The 17,058-nt window shown below is 33.6% G+C and overlaps 2 protein-coding genes across 6 annotated transcripts; one reads left to right on the top strand and one right to left on the bottom strand.

The window, feature by feature from the left end:
- Window positions 1–660: 660 nt before the first annotated feature.
- Window positions 661–10,095, bottom strand: LOC147380538 (protein SAR DEFICIENT 1-like). 4 transcript variants are annotated; one of them, XM_086431574.1, is made up of 9 exons: window positions 9,916–10,095; window positions 8,868–8,943; window positions 8,237–8,289; window positions 6,145–6,632; window positions 2,819–2,979; window positions 2,540–2,737; window positions 2,340–2,436; window positions 1,065–1,157; window positions 662–889 (listed from the first exon to the last, which is right to left on the bottom strand). In XM_086431574.1, exons 1-9 carry the CDS (start codon window positions 9,990–9,992, stop codon window positions 834–836), a joined length of 1,299 nt encoding a protein of 432 aa, XP_086287700.1. In that variant the 5' UTR covers window positions 9,993–10,095; the 3' UTR covers window positions 662–833. The 4 variants fall into 4 exon arrangements, with proteins under 4 accessions (XP_086287698.1, XP_086287700.1, XP_086287697.1 ...); XM_086431573.1 differs by having other exon boundaries at window positions 664–889; window positions 1,065–1,160; XM_086431572.1 differs by having other exon boundaries at window positions 661–1,157.
- Window positions 10,096–10,835: 740 nt separating this feature from the next.
- On the top strand, window positions 10,836–16,810 carry LOC147380537 (nucleobase-ascorbate transporter 2-like). 2 transcript variants are annotated; one of them, XR_015175260.1, is made up of 8 exons: window positions 10,836–11,099; window positions 12,176–12,295; window positions 13,232–13,351; window positions 13,426–13,561; window positions 15,001–15,064; window positions 15,295–15,339; window positions 15,440–15,518; window positions 16,547–16,807. XR_015175260.1 is itself a non-coding variant. In XM_086431578.1 (8 exons), exons 4-8 carry the CDS (start codon window positions 13,545–13,547, stop codon window positions 15,797–15,799), a joined length of 399 nt encoding a protein of 132 aa, XP_086287704.1. In that variant the 5' UTR covers window positions 10,836–11,099; window positions 12,176–12,295; window positions 13,232–13,351; window positions 13,426–13,544; the 3' UTR covers window positions 15,800–16,810. The 2 variants fall into 2 exon arrangements, 1 of the variants encoding a protein (XP_086287704.1); XM_086431578.1 differs by having other exon boundaries at window positions 15,606–16,810.
- Window positions 16,811–17,058: the final 248 nt, after the last annotated feature.

Genomic DNA, 17,058 nt, shown 5'->3' with positions numbered 1-17,058 from the left:
ACACATTATCTGTCATGACAATCCGAAAACCTTACCCAATGTACCAAATCCGATCCGATTAATTTTTTTCTTCGACCCAAAACTGTTATGAACAATTGAACCTATCCTAGCCAATTCAAAAATTAGGGTTTTACATCTTTTTCTAGAAGAAATGAGAGAGAGAGAGAGAGAGAATATTAGATCCTCTTATTACCTTGTTAATGGGTAAGAAATTGAAAGCAACAAATCAAAGTTCTCTCTATCCCCCTGCTTAGGGTTTCTTCATTTCTCATTCTAAATATCCAAATGAAACACACACACACACAATAGTGAAAGGGAGAGAGAGCATCTTTTACCCTAACAAAGAGAGTGTGGGAGACAAAGGGGATTTGTTATAAGGCATTGGTTTGGTTTTCTAACAGATCGGTTTGGTGTGAATCCAAAACTGATTCGAAAATGCATTGGATATATCTTTAATCTCCAATCCAAATCCGATCCAAAATCTTGATCCAAGCCCTATTTTTTCAGATTGGATTAGATCGGATACCATGTTAAAGTTGAATCATTGCTAGCCCTCAATCAATCCTTGATGTAGACTAGTTATAAATGGAAAAGCATTCATCTTCTCTCCCTTTCTCTCTCTTACACGTGTAAAAACATCCATTGGTAAAATAAATAGATAACACAGGTGACATGCTGAGAGTAGAAATTAAACACTACAATGCGGTCGAAGCAAATGAGAGAGAGAGACCAAATTTGGTTACATTCAAACTTGAGTGATACTCTTAAGTTATTTATATAAGAGACCAATCGGACTACCTATTTACATAAACAAAAGCCTCATTTTTTATGAATCAAAAGTGGTTTCTCTTTGAGCATATTTCCCCCGAGCAACGCTCCATTTTCGAACCTGAAAGATTCACATGCATTCATCAACCACAAACATCATGTGCTCCCTTACTAGTTTCCATTGTAGAAAGCCCTTGGAGGTGTTGAATCTCCATCGGATGACTCATCCGACATAATATAAGTGTTTCCAATTTGAAAAGGTGCACCGAGATATGTTGAATTATGTGACCAATTACCATATTGTAGGGATGCGATGTCGACGTATCCATCAATAGATAGCCTATCATACTGATTTGAGCTTATAATGTCTTGATGATGATTGGGTTGTGCTGCTGTATCACATAACAAAATTTTTCAATAAATTAACCATCAATAGAAATGGAATCATATTGATTCTCGATGAATTACATGAGTCCTATTATAATTTATATAGAAAATAATGAAAGAAAATTCAAAATAGAAATGAACAGACTCTAATTAATCCGATCTTAATCTTCAACATAAGAACATGATCTGATATATCATTATGACAGATATCCAACTGACAAAGGAGAATGAGACATTTAAGAAAATGACATAAATGCACACACAGGCGAGGTGTTTGAGACATCGGAGAAAATGACATAAATGAGAGCAAATCTTGTAACAGACTTCTAGTTGTGCAAATTTCCCTAAAACACACACAGGCGAGGTGTTTGAGACATCGGAGAAAATGACTCATGATATATATATATATATATATATATATAGGGTAGCGTTCAATGGCCAACAGTTTGGCAAACATTTTGGCAAACACATTTTTCAAAACATGGGTTAGAGGTCTTGGAATGGGCTGATTTTTGGTGAGGATGATCTCTACGGTGAGATCATCATCACCAAAAATCAGCCCATTCCAAAACTTCTAACCCCATCAAAAATGGTTTACAAAAAATAGACGGTTCACGATTTTTCAACTTGTAAACTGGGGCTAGAAGTTTTGGAATGAGCCGATTTTTGGTGAGGATGATCTCCTCACCGTAGAGATCATCCTCACCAAAAATCAGCCCATTCCAAGACCTCTAACCCATGTTTTGAAAAAGTGTTTGCCAAAATGTTTGCCAAACTGTTGGCCATTGAACAGGACCCATATATATATATATATATATATATATATATATATATAGATCTTCAGGTGTACAAATTTCACACACACTAGTAAAATGTCCAAGACAACAGAAAAAATGAAATAAATGATCAGATTAATTTATGTTATATATCTCTAGAGGTCGACAAATGGGAGAAAATGACATAAATCAGAGTGTGAATTTCCGCTAAATCACCCCCTACACATGCTGGTGGCAGGGAACTTCGAATATTGGAGAAAATGACATAAATCAAAGAATCTCATGGTTCAGATCTTTATGCGTGTAAACCCCCTCCTTCCCCACCCCCATCAGACACACACACACATATCATATCATAATTAAACTACAAATTAAGACCAGACAAAGAACATCAAGAGGATTGGATACCAGGCAATAGTGAAGCATTGTCACTCAAGAGTCCATCCACCTCTTCCAAGGAATTCCAATGTGCGTATGCATCCCTGACCAGCAGCTCAACATCAACCTACAACATTTTATACGCATAAAAATATAAATTCACCACCACGCACACATATTTAATTAAAAGGAAAAAAAAAAACAGTTGGGGAATTAATAATAGATGATACCCTTTGAACTCCCGTAAGCTCAGTCGTAGGGTAAGTGTGCCCATTGAGCATGACACGTACAACTTGACATATCGGATTCAAGATGAGGGTATAACGCGGTGGTCTTTGTAATATATACTGCTTGTTCCCCAAAATGCAAGTCCTGGCATGCTTCATTGTTACTTCCCACATTTTTTCAGACATCCCGGGACCTAATATCTGTTGCACCAAATCACAACATAAACATAAGACACTAAAATTTGATAGATCGAGTTAAGAAAGAAAATGTTTCTTTCTTACTCTTTTGAGCCTGGCAGGGTCGACCACCCACAACTTCAAGAAATCTTGGACTTTCTTAATACCATGGGCACCTAATTTCTTATGGAAGGCCCCATCTTTCCCTATCTTCTCCAGACGCCACACCTCGTCGTCTAGGGATGGTGGATGATGTTTTCGGTACACTGTTTAGCAAGAGAAACAAATAAGAATAATAATGATAAAGGTGTCGACTTGCTAAGTTTAGGTTAAGGTTCAAAATCCTCTTTAATAAGAAAATTCTAAGCCAATAACTCTATGATAGCCAAGCTCCCACCCGGACTAGCACTTGAGAGCACATCAAGCGGCGGAAACTAGCTAAAATTATAAGCCAACTATATGTTAGTCAAGCTCCCACCCTTGACTAATTAACACACCATGTGGGGGAAAACTACCTATAGCCAGTTACCAAGCATGCTGGGCCACTGTGGCATGCCCAGAAGTATTAGTCAGGACTGGGGTGGGGTGTGGCGTTTGATGGTCTTGGTTAGGCTAGCAAGACTCAATTACTAGCCAATACTAGCTGGGTTATCAAGAAAAAACTATTATCTAAAGGTTACTTAGAGCTCGATTGAATCTGCTTAAAAAAAGAGTAATTTTTTTTCTTTTAGAAGTTGAAAAGTTAATAAAGTCATTTAGATTAATTTTTAAAAATGAAAAACCTTAACTTTTTAAAATGTAAAATGAAATTACTTTCTACTTTATAAAAAATATTTTCTCCCAAAATTACTTTTTTTCACAATTGCTTTCTACTTTTTAATTTGTATCCAGACACACAAGGCCTTAAATTGACCTAAGTATAAGAGGATCTGGCTAAAAGTGGACCAGGAATGGACATACTGACAAAACCATTAGACGGATTAGGCTTGGGTTTGACTTTTGGGCTCAATTAACTAACCTATTTACCGAAAATTTATAAACCACTTTTGACGGACTTAGAAATTTCAGATCTGACTAATTTTTTGTGAGGATGATCTCCTCACCATACCTCACAAAAACTCAGCTCAATCCGAAACTTTTAAGTCACATAGGATAAAACTTTTGTGAGCCGAATGCCCCTCATATAATATATATAATTGTCACCCCTAGATGCGTGGTTACTAGTTGCAGCAATAACTGCTAATCTTCTCTTCATAGAATGCTCTTTTGTGTGTATATTGTTAGGCCAGATATGTAATGGATCCATCAGGACATTACTTCTAACCATATATTCATCTTATCTATGATGAGAGGGATAAAAGCATATAGTTCTAAAACTCGAAAACATGACTCATCTGGTCATTGAGTCAAAAACTTGTGAGTCAATTTCGATGAGCCAGATAAAAATAATTATTGAATTTATAAATATTTTAAAAGTAGTTTTTGATGTTTTAAAATAAATAAAATAAAATATTCATTTTATTCTTCACAAAAATACGTACTATATATAGACGAATAACTAGTTTGAATTTTTTTATTTTTTATTATCTGACCTGATGCATTTACTATCGACTTAACCTAGTTATCAAATTGACTCATTGAAGGTGCCAGTTAACTTTGTAAAATTTGCCGATGAAGAAACCATAAACTTGGGTTCATTTTCCACCATCACAAAGTTATTGATCTTATTAAAAACAGATTTACCATTATTAGACCAAGTCACCTTGAATTCCAATCAACTTAATTGGATTTCGAGGAGATTTGATGAGTTTAAAACTATATGGACAAAAATATAAAGAAAGAAGTCAAGTCAGTCGTTGTGTTTGACAGTTTGATTTGACCAAAGATTTGGAATGGCATCTAATCTATGAAGGAAGAGCATATGGTATGGAGGATGCTTCATCCTGAACATTTTTGCTTAAGGACACGACCGGAAGAAACTATCCTTTTGTTAAAGTTGGTTGACTTTGAATCCGACATGTTTAAGTTGGATCTACCTCCAGCCTGACTGACCCATTCAATTTTTGAACTTTGAACCTAATTTCGTTGACTGGTCAAAAGTAGGTAACTGGATGGATCTTGGAGTTTTAATCTATCAACTCAGATGGATCACTCAATTAGATTCGGGGAAAAAGAAAAAAAGAACGGTAGCCAGAGTCTCAACCGAGCGGACTGATTTTTGTGGGCCATTTTATAATACTTTCTTCTAAGATTAAACTTTTTTATTTATTTTATTTTATTAAACTTATGGAGGAATAAAAAATATATGTGAAGACCTATGGTTCAGTTTAATAATATATTGCCTTGTTTCAATGGGCCATTATAACTTGAACTAAACTTTTGTAATGTTTGAATGATGTGTTTTAATCTATAATTAGAATGGGATAAATAATTTAAGAAATTGGGAGTATAATAAGTAAAAAAAAAATTATATAGTTTTTTTTTCTTTTTTTAATTTTATCAATAAAAGATTGAAACAAAACCCATACTGTTGTACACCCTGGTGGACAACATTTTAGTGCAATCATGCCAAATTGTTTGCACTTTGAATGGGGTTGGGTTTTGCAAGTTGCAATTCTGTTTATATTCGACTCAAAAAACACAAATTGGTGTTTATTGAGGGTAAGGACAAATCGCAGTGAATTGCCCTTTATAACCATGGTTTTAAGAGGAGTCGTACTACCCAGACTTTGTTTGATATTGTGTTCAACACTTTGTTGATTTGATAGTGTACATATATGATCATAGATTTCTTTCCTCGAAATACAAGTAAAAAAAATCTATGATTTTCTGTGCACTGTCAAGTCAGCAAAGTGTGTTCAACATTTCCCTTTTAAGAGTTGAGATCAATAGATTTAAAATTTGGAAACTCAACTCAAATATCCATGTAATCAAATTATATATGAGTTGTGATAATTTGACTTCCCCATGTGGCATATTCAAAATACTCTCATGACATGACATGTTTTAAAATCATAGATATTTTACCTCGGGATACACATATATACATTTATATAAATGCACCCTTAAAAATAAATCCATGATTCTAGCCCATATCACATCAAAAGAGTATTTTCATAATGTCACTTGGGGGAGTAAAAAAGTCATTACTCATTATATATTGTTTAGAGCCAAACAATTCAAAATTCAAACAACTCATACAACTTATTGGGTAAGCCAAGTTTTGGATTTTAAAAAAGTGATAAGAAATCCTACAAAGAAAAAAAAAAAAAATGTGATTGCGTGACCTCAATTCACATTTTGCTGATGTGGAATTCTCGATGAAAGCACCTATGGTTCTCTACACACCTCCAACTCAGCAAAGTGTGAATTGAGGTCACGCCGACATTATTCATTAAAAAAAAAGAAGAAGAAGGATCGAAAAACCTTACATTCTCCTCGGTGATCTTTGACAACAAAAGGCTCAGTCATGGCTTCACGTATCCTACTAACACCACGAGCACATCCTCCTGTGGCCACCCTCACACCCAGCCTGAATTTCCGACTTCGAATCCAACTCGAATTATCCGTAAATGTAAGATCACCAATCAAACCAATACCATCTCTCACAGTGACAAGAACATCTCCAGCAAGTAATGGTCTCTTCCCCATTCTTTCTCTCACAATTTTCTTGTCGAACTCTTCACTGGTCCAATCATTCCCAGGAGAGAACTCTCCATCGAGAACGATGATCTCGACTTTGATTGGATATGGTAAAGTGATTGGAAGGTTTTCATGGTCTTTGACAAGGATTTGGAGAGGGTTGTTGTGTTCATCTTCAATCTTGGTACCTGTGAATACTGGGAGTGACAGCTTTTTGTTGAAGCTCAATTGCAAGGTTGACCCTTCTTCTTGTGCTTGGATATGCAGTTGAGAGCACCTATAATTAATTAATTAATTATTTATTAAATAAGGATGAAATTACAAACAATTATCAAGTTATTTCAAATAGGTTGTATGATTTACGTCTGTCAATGGATTGATTGGGTTTGGATTGGATCAGGTCGAATTTCTTTTGCATCTCAATATTAGGATCCAATAACATTCGGATCATATCAAATCCGTTAGGGTCCTATTAGATTGGGATATTATCGATCCAAAACCAACCCAATAGGTTATTAAATTGGATCCCTTCGAGAACCAGTGTTATTTAATAGGTGGCACAAGAGCATTTTTGTTATTTGAAAAAAAAAAAAACAAATTAATGCGGACACCCTCTCTCTTATTATAAAAGTAAATCTCATTGGGTTAAGATCCCTCGACTTGTAAGAATAACTTGACTTGTAAGAATAACTTATGATCCTAATCTTTGAAATGCAAAATCCAATCCAATGATTGAGATTTCTCCTTTCAAAAAATATTTTTGAGATTTGTATTAAAAAGATATTCATAAATCGAATTTTATATTTTAAGAATTGGGATGAGTCAATCTTATAAGTCAATGGATCCCAATCTCATTGTAATAGTAAAGTCGTGAAGTAACAAAATAGATTTGTGTTTTTGTCTTAAAATTTTGAAGCGGACTGACTCGTTGGTCTGGTCACCATGTTTGGTTGGTAACTTCTTTCTCAATAAATCAAAAATTGTGGATCCCACCACATTGACGGATGGGTGGTTGACTCCAAGATGTGTGACCCATCACGAGTAAGGGTTTTATTACGCTCATCACATTAAAATTAAATAATTTAATAACTGAAGTATTTATTGAGCCAAAAAAATTTACCAAATTGGTGGGATGCTAATTTAAATTTATTGAAATTTTTTTAAAAAATAGATTTTTTATTAAGTTATTTTCATTTATTATTATAAAAATTAAAATTCAAAAATATTTGTTTGGATTTTAAAGCACTGAAAAATATTTTGAAAACAAAGTGAGGGGGTGATTCCTATGATAAATTAGGTATAACCTCAGGATTTTGGTAAATATTTGAGATACCCCTTCATGATAGTGGTCCGTTATGAGAGATTAATACAAAATTGACTGAAATCACCTCATCTTCAAGTAAACAATTAATTTCCCCTCAAAATGTGTATCATCTTCAACATCTTCACTCCTAGGATAAAAACTTGCTTATGTTGCAATTATCAAACTTTTTACCCCAAAATCCATATTTTGTCTCCAAGCACCTTTTGTTTTCCATCCTTATTTTATTTGGCAAAATCTTCTATGAAAGCAAATGAAATAATAGAGAAAATTGTATAATTAATCAAATGATCATGCAAAATAAAAAAAGAGTGAAGATTTTTTCCTCGAAATACAAAGTTGAAGAATCATGTTTTCGGTGTGGTGGGGAATCAAGGATCTTTGAAAAGAGGTTGAAGATTAGTATTGCTATATATAATTTTGGTTGGTCTCTCTCTCTCATTTAAGATCATTATCAAGTTATATATGTCGTCGTCTTTGAAATCAAAGAGTAATCTCAAATAGTCATCAAAACATAGGGTGATGGATACATATAAAATTATCAGGATTTAAGTAATTACCTATTTGATGGACGTGCACTGTGTCTGAGTCCTCTCTCCACTTCCTCATTAACCTAAATAAATACATAAGGATTAAGAAGAGTTGAAACTTAAAATAAATGATTTACAAATCTTATTAGGGAAGTCTATACTAACAAAAAAAATTAAAATTTACAAATGTATTGATCGATAGTAAAAATAAAAAATAAAAAAATTATTTTTGTTCTATATCCATGTGGCACCCAATCATTAGTTATCATAGAAAATCATGAGAGAGAAGATAACAACAAGGCATAAAATTAAAAACAATAAATGTTGTTTAGATGAATTAAATATCATAATACATATGTGTGTTCCTTTTAGATTAAGGTAAGGGGATCGAGGAGGCATTGAAAGCTAATATATAGTCGTGTTGGGGTAACATTGAAATTGACATCGTTTGAGACATAGGTGTGCACAGAACCATAAATGCCTCTCACTCATATCTCGTTGAAAAGTATCTATGGTACTATAGACATATTCATGTCAGCAATGTCCCAAATGATGTACATTTACATGTTACTTGAGTATTTTCCTAATATATATATATATATATATATATATATATATATATATCATAAGTAGAAGATCATGTATAGATATATATATATACCACTTTCCGAAGCATGGGCTCCAAGGCTGCACAAAAGTTCTGTATCGATTTCCCCATCACAGCTTCTCTGATCACACTGTCAAAACAGAGAAAAATCCCATATCACCTAAATGAACATTTATTAAAAATTATGGTAAGATTGTAGAGGCCAGGCCTGGCCAGGGTAAGAAGGAAAATGCTTCAGATTCCAAAATATGTTTATATCTTATTTCATAAATTAATTCTAGAAAGTCTTGGTACTTATTTATTTTTTCATCTCAACGGATGACCTATTGATGGTGAGTCTTAACCCTTGCTTGGGATTAGTAAAACAATGATGATAATAAAAATAAAAAAGAAAATAATGTAATAAATATCATCAAACTTTCATGGATAAATTGGGAAAATGTAAGTGAAAATAGTGCATGCTGAATTTATTATTATTATTATTGATAGAAATCAGAAAATGAATCAAAAGAAATGAAAAAGGGTGGGCATATACTACTCCAAGCTTTGAGTTACTATTTTAAAATATGCACTTATTGACCTCAGTCTTCTCACGGACTGATGATGAAAATGACTTAAATGCCCTCATCTTCAAAAAACTCCTTCTTTCATCTTCTTCAACTTCTAATAGCAAATTATTTTTAATCTATTCAATCTATGATTTTCATCCTCAACATTATCCCTTATAGAATTAAAACACTTAATTATTCTATAAAAATACCATCATCTTCTATTTCTCCAAAATTCCTATCTTCTTCTAAAAAAAGATTGGTAAAGATTGAAGAAAATCATGAGAGTAAAATTTTCACCCAAGGGGTTGAAGGTAAGACTGGTTTTGGAGAAGAAATTAAAACTAAAAGTATTTGGCTAAAGGTTGCAGACAATAGCATTTAGGTCCTTTTTGATTAATCTATTAGAAAAAAGACCGAGATCATGGAGGGCGTGCCATCAATCCATATCTCAAATATTCACCAAAATATCTCTAAAAACAAAAAAAAAAAAAACAAAAAAACGAAAAAATGAAGAGAAAGAGAGAGATGTGGATAAAAAATTGGATACAAACGCAGCGAAAGAACGAGTAGTTCTCATCCGTTTCTCCTCGGGCTGATCTGGGTCATTGAGAAGCCTTTTAGCTGCCATTTTTCTTTCAATCAAATAGAAGAATCACCGCAAAGCCAACAAAGAAAGATGCAAGTGAGATGTAGAAAAACCTTACAACATTTTTCTAGTCTTGGTTTCGTTGCTAGTCTCTCCTCTTCTTGTAGAGACAGCTAATATATATATAAAAAAAAAAAAAATTTTGAATTTTTTAATTAGAATATAAAATGTAAAAGCAGTTTCTTGGAAGGAAGGGAGAAGTAACCTCGTCAGAGCGGGGATTGAAATCAACTAAGGGATGATGTCATGCCCCTTTACGTCATCCTCACGGTTGTTTGGATTTCGTCGAGTTGAGTGAAACTCGGTTTAATTCACTTGACTCAATTGGATTTTGAGATGATCCCAAAACTCAGTTTAATTAACTCACTTAATCAACTCGGTCAAGTCAACTTAAAAATGCACCAAAGTCGCATTAGAAACTTGACCGAGTTATTCCGATGTATATACTTTTTAGTAAAACACTTTCCTTAGTAACTTAGTACACTACGTCATAATGGGTAAAAATCGACGCGGTTTTTCCGAAAAAAATGACAGTTTTGAGCTGTCGTTTTAAGCGACGGATTCCCACAGTCGCTAATCTGGGAAAAATGTTTTTTTTCTGCCTCAAACTCGACTCGACTCAGACGCTTTTTCGTTCGACTCAACTCGTATCGATTTTCAGACTCGACTCAAACACTCAATTTTATTCGATCACTCTCTGTCTTTCTCTTTCTCGACTCTCTCTGTCTCTCTCTCTTTCACTCACTGGTTTGTCTAAGATCGAATCTCTCTCTCTCTTTGTCTCTCTTACTCGTCGATATTGTTCGATCGAATCTCCCTCTTTCACTCACTTATTTTCGTTCGATCGGTTCTCTCTCTTTCACTCACATTAGATTTCGTTCGATCGACTCTCTTTCACTCACATAATCGATCTAGTTTTGAACATTAATTCTTCGCTCAATCTCTCACTCACAAAATCTCAGATTTTGAAGAAAAATAACTAGGGTTTCCAGACGCAATCAAATTTCAAAATCATTGATCTAGGGTTTGATCTCTCTCGATTCTCTCAAATTACTAGGGTCATCTTTAACAGATTTGAAAAAGAAAGAGGTACGGATTCGCCCATCTCAAATTATTTCTTATGTTTGAAAGCATTAAAGGTTTTTTAATTGAAGAAAGAGGTTATTTTCTTGCTTTTTTGAGTGTTTCATCACTTTTTTATAGGTTATATTGGTTTTATTCTGTAGATCTGCTTTCGCTGCTTTTTTTTCTTCTTAAAATCGGTTAGATTTTGATTTTTAAGCATCTGTGTCTTTTGTGGTTGCTTTGTTGTTGAAGATTTCTTAGTATGGATATGGTTTCTTTGAGTTGGATTGTTAAAGTCTAGTGGAAGCATATTCATCCATAAATGCCACAATGTTTTTTGTGTTTTTGCTGCAAATGATTGTGTTCTTGAAGATTCGCTCTGATTTCTTGGTATTTTTCCAAAGATACAATCAAATCATTTCCTTTCCTTGGAGGTCTGTTTGAAATTTGAATGTTTTGAAATCTCCGATTTTAAGTGTTCTTATTTTGAACTCCAATCTCTGTAGTATTCTTCTGATTTCTAATTGTAGTAATTCATATCATGTTCACAGAACTAAGATCCACCAACAAATCCCTAGCCACGATTGAGTTTTCTAACACTATTGTGACTAAACAACTAGAAGTTAATCTAAAACTAATATTTGAAAGACTTAAGTAGTTCTAATGTGTTCATTTCTGGGGGAATGATTTGGAAAACTTGTAAAATGAGACTAGCTGGGGAAGTATCCAATTTAAGCATTAGGTAGATGATCTACTCTTGTTGAAATTATTTGTTTAATCTAATATGTCCACATTGCCAAATTATTTGTTGAAATTGGGAAATCTACTCTTGTTAAGATTGTTGTTTCACATTTTAACAAAAGGGAATAAATATTTTACAAATGAATGTCATGAAAAACTAAACCAATTTTGTAGTATACGAACTCCCTTATATTAAGATGTACTGAATTTTTTGATTAGTTTTATGAAATAAATATAGGTTCTATCCAATTAAAACCATCTTGCAACTGTAATGAGATTTAAAAATGTCATGGAAGTGTTCACTTATTTATTTTAATGTTCTATAATTGGTTGTATAACTTGATTGTATTTAATTGCAGATTCTACTCGGGGTTATCTTGGCAATCCCACTCTTCAACTATCTTGTCAACCTTGCTATCTCTAAAATTGCCCCTGCTTTGATAGCCGGAAACTCACTTGTGTTTAAGCCTCCAACTCAGGTAGTTTACATTAAAAATAATCTGCTTGTGTCTATTCTTATGACCACCTCATCCTTGAACCCCCTCATCTCCTTTGAAATGAAACATGTTGCATAGATATTTTCAACAGTGTATTGTAGTCACAGATTGTATCACAATTTGGAGTAAAGGGTGCTAAATTGTTAAATTAATAAGATGCAAAAACGTGACTGTTTTAAGGCATAGATGTTCTTATTATCATTGTTTTTTTTTTTTTTGCTAAGCATGAGTGTTATTAATATACATAATATGAGTAATTGATCAAAGTTAGTGGTCTTCTCTTTCTATTCACTCTTACAATTTGAGATGTTCAATCGATTTATTATGGAAAAGAGAATCTGATTTTTGTTGCTTGTGTGTTTTTGGATGGATTTCTTAAACTGCTAAAAGGATTAATGAAATTGGCTTAGAAAAAAAAAAAAAATTTGTTAAATATGTTGAATCATGGGTTGTGGTTGCAAAAATGAAAAACTTGGGAAAGATTTTTAAAAAAAATCATAAATAAAATATTTATTGTAAAATATACCATTTTTATTAGATAATTTTTTTTTTCTGATATGGACTAAAATGACATTGTTGTCTTGGAAATAAATTCCGGTGGATTCCTCTGAGTCTATAAGAGGATTTAGAGCTGTGATTAGAGAGGAGGTTGTTGATGTTGTTGCAGTTGGGTACCAAGATCATTCAGTATGAGTTTTGGATATTTAGCAGAATTGCAACCAAGTTGTATGCCAAACTGATTCCAAGATCCTTGGTAAATCGAGTTTGTTGTTGTTCAGAAAGACAAGCATAGCTACTTAATGTTTTAGGTGATGTTTCTAATATTCTAGATGAGTTTTGGCCTTGTAATCTTACTCTTTTAATTTGTCACTTGGGTTCGATAAACCTCTTAAGATTTCTTCCATGGATTTACGACAGTTTGGAAGAACTTGCCACCCAATTGGCAGACTACATTGCTGAATTATCTGAGGTGTCGGTAAAGAAGAGGGGATTCTTTGCAATCGCCTTATCCGGCGGTTCTCTCATTAGTTTTATGGGGTATTACTTTTTTTTTTACATTTAAATTTTTTTTTTTTTAGGGTTATGGAGGCTAATAATTTGATTTGTAGCAGAAAACTCTGTGAAGCTCCTTATAAGAAGACCGTGGATTGGGCCAAGTGGTATATATTTTGGGTTGATGAGCGTGTAGTGGCGAAGAATCATGCAGATAGTAATTATAAATTAGCAAAGGATGGCCTGTTATCCAAGGTATTTAAGTTGAAATCATCTTTTAATAAAATTTTCTCTTTGATGGTCAGAAGCCCCGGAATTTTTGTTACAATTTTTTTTCCTTTAATAGATAGTTTTAACAGATCCTGTTAATTTTAGGTTGAACCTGTGTGTGTGATCAGTTGAGGATAAACCATCTTCAAAAAATGAATTTGATTCCATTGCGATTCTAAATCCCGTTTACTGGAATAGTTAATCCAGATCTGCATTCATTATTTAGTACCAAAATTTATCTATGTTTGAAATATGTCTTACAATAAAATTCTTCTTCAGCTATCACTGACAGAACAACGTTTTGTTATTTAGTTCTTCAATCTGCTTTTCAATTGGTTGATCATTGATGTATATATTTGGCTAGGAATATCTAATCAAGTATCATTATATTTGTGGGTGTATAATTATGTCTGAGGATGTTGACCAAATGGATAGTATATTAAAAAAATAAAAATTAGTATAATTCATTTGGCGGATGACTGATTCCAGTTGGAGACCCCCACATGTTAACTCCCCTGAGTCCATAATAGGGCTCAGCAAGAGTGACATATGGTAGCATTAAACCACTCAGCTAGACATGGCCGGGTGATCTTTAAAGTTAAGGAAATATACAGTAATGGTAAGGGGATTAAAGCAAATCTTGGCAGAAGAATTCCTAGAGTGGTCGAGATTCTATTATTTACGATTGTTTAGAATATGTTTACTATTAATGTCATATGATATAAACATTTTGAAGCTCAAGGCCTGTTGTTTCATTTGTGTGGTCTATTATGTACCCATGTCATTGTGGTTTGATTTCGGGAAATATGGCAATATATCTAATGGATATAGAGAACAAAAAAAAAATGGAGAGTAGGATAAAGTCATTAAAAAGTAGGAAGTTTTTTATCTATTATTCAAGCTCATGTGCCATGGTTATTGTTGTCAACTTATTGGTTCTCTTGCAAGCATAATGAATTTTACCAAAATTCCAATAATAAAATTGATCGATTTACTATTTTGACTTATAACTTAATTTTGGATAGGTTAAGTTTATAATTTTATTATGTATTGGTAAAAATCAAAGTGACATTCATGAGTTAGACATGAACCAATCAAATGGCACTTGTGCTGCACTTTTATTACATGGCCATTAATCTTTCTTTCAATCAACAATCAATGCTTGAGTATGTCTGCAATGGAAGTTAACATCAGTTACATCTAAAATGAAGGGAATGTAACAAAACAGAATATGTGAGACAAAACAGGTCGATTATCACGACTCATATATATTTATATTCCAATTTCCAACAGCTGAGACAAAACATGCCCCTATTGATATGATGTTGGTGAATTCATCTTAATAAATATTCAAGTATGTTTTATATGTGATTTTATCAAATCACTTTATGACACGTGTTCTCATTCATGCCGTTGGATTTCAGGTGGACTGATTCACCTAAGAGATGGGGCCAACACACAAAGATGATAAAGTCATCTTTCATCCTGGTAGCCCTATTCTATTTTCCTTTTTTCCATTTTGGTTTAAAATGATAGACGACCTTAATTGAATCCATGGATGATCAACAACTGAAAAAATATGTGAAGAACAGACCAGAACAATGGATCCCTTATATTTGATATCCCAAGTTGAATTTCCGTAACCATTCACAATGCCATATTCACTCATTTATGTCAAGTGCCCATTTATTATTTACTTGTTTTTTTTTCCTGGATAGATCAAAATCATTTGTAGGTCTCATGGGTTAATTCCAAAGAATCAGGTATCATTCTTCTTCCCCAATGAGGTTTGCCAACTGTCATCGGATGTTTATCTAATTAGTTGAGTAAAATGCTTGGTTTGTTGTTTCATTTGCTGTATAGGTTGCAAATGCATGCTTGAGGTGGTTGAAGTTACTTCAATTGGACCACCAAAACCAATGTGTTTTGTTTGGACTTGTTGGTATGTGAAAACAAACCGTCCTTTACCAAACTCAGTTTTCTGGTCTAATGATGACTAACTATATTTATGTTCTATTGTTGCTGTCAGTGTCGGTGGGGTTCTCATTTTTACAGTTCACAAACATGAACTCAATGAGAAACTTGTTCATTACGGGTATCTCACTGTTCTTGGGTCTATCTGTTCCCCAATACTTCCGGGAATACACTGCCACTGCTTTTCATGGTCCAACTCACACCGGAGTTGGATGGGTACGTGTTTTTCAACCTCACCTAAGCTTATAGCGATATTCATTCAAGTTCAGTTATGAATTGAGCTGGTTTTGATGTTGTGTGGTGTAGTTCAATGATTTCCTCAACACCATCTTCTTCTCATCCCCAACTGTCGCACTTATTGTTGCCGTTTTCCTTGGTGGATGGCAAGTGTGTGTATTTATTTTTATTATCAAATTTCATTCATTGGATCATGTTTATTATGTTACAGAGTCTGTTTTCTAGTATGTGTGCAGAATATTCTGAGTTTTTTAATCCCGTTTCCCAAATTGGTACTTAGCGTTCATTGGGTGAAACATGAATCTATTTCTGTATGTTTTTTGGAGTTCTCAAGTATGTCTGCAGAGAACTTAATCAAGTTATGTGTTCTCTAGTCCTGGCTACTTGTAAGGATTTGAGAACTTTATCAAAATTTTCAATTTGTTGAGTATTGTCATACCTTTTGTTTTAACTGGTGATTTTTTTTTCTAATTAAGCTTAATCAAGTTATGTCAATTCATATTTCTTTGTTGCAAGTGCTAGAGATGCTGGGTTGATTTCTCTTGGAAATGGTCTTCCATGCCTACAGTCATTGGATGTATCCTGTTGTAGAAAGCTCAATGACAAGGGACCGATTGCCATTGCTGAGAGCTGTTGCAACTTAAGAAGCTTGCACATTAATAAATGTAGCCATATTGGAGATATCGGGGTTTCGAGTGTTGCCAAGGCTTGTTCGAGTGTTTCTGATTCTTCCTTGGGTTTCATCTTCTCGCTATGCAGAAACTTAGAGGCCCTTGATATTAGGTGCTGTGAGGAGGTGACAGATTAATCTTCTTGTGAATTGAGGAACATTGGTTTTGAGTCTCATCTAAAGGTTTTGAAGGTCAGCAACTGTCCGAAGATACATTAAGGGGAGTGTATGTTTTAAACTTTGTTAGTAATTTGTTGATATAAGAACCACTTTGAATGGCAAGACTTGAACCAATTATTGCATTCCTATTTTAGCCTGCAGAGCTTATAATTGCACTTGTTTACATCGGAATCCCTTGCAGTTATTGGCCGATATAGGGAAATTGGTAGCTGAGGTGATGGATCCAAACATCACAACAATGGTTTAGCAACATCCACGTTATCTCTGTCCGCACAAAATATTAGTTTTTCATTGTTTTTGTTGGTACAAAATAGTTTTTGATACATTGCAGTGGTTTTGTATTTCAGAAAATTAATTTTCTTAATGATCCATTTTTCTAATTTTCAAATTCAGAAAAGTAATTTTTTTAAAATATAAATCA

This window comes from Akebia trifoliata, unplaced genomic scaffold (assembly GCF_017979445.1).
Source record: "Akebia trifoliata isolate Shusen 1 unplaced genomic scaffold, ASM1797944v1 Contig01319, whole genome shotgun sequence".
NCBI classification, from domain to species: domain Eukaryota; kingdom Viridiplantae; phylum Streptophyta; class Magnoliopsida; order Ranunculales; family Lardizabalaceae; genus Akebia; species Akebia trifoliata.
This window is presented reverse-complemented; position numbering and strand designations above follow the sequence as displayed.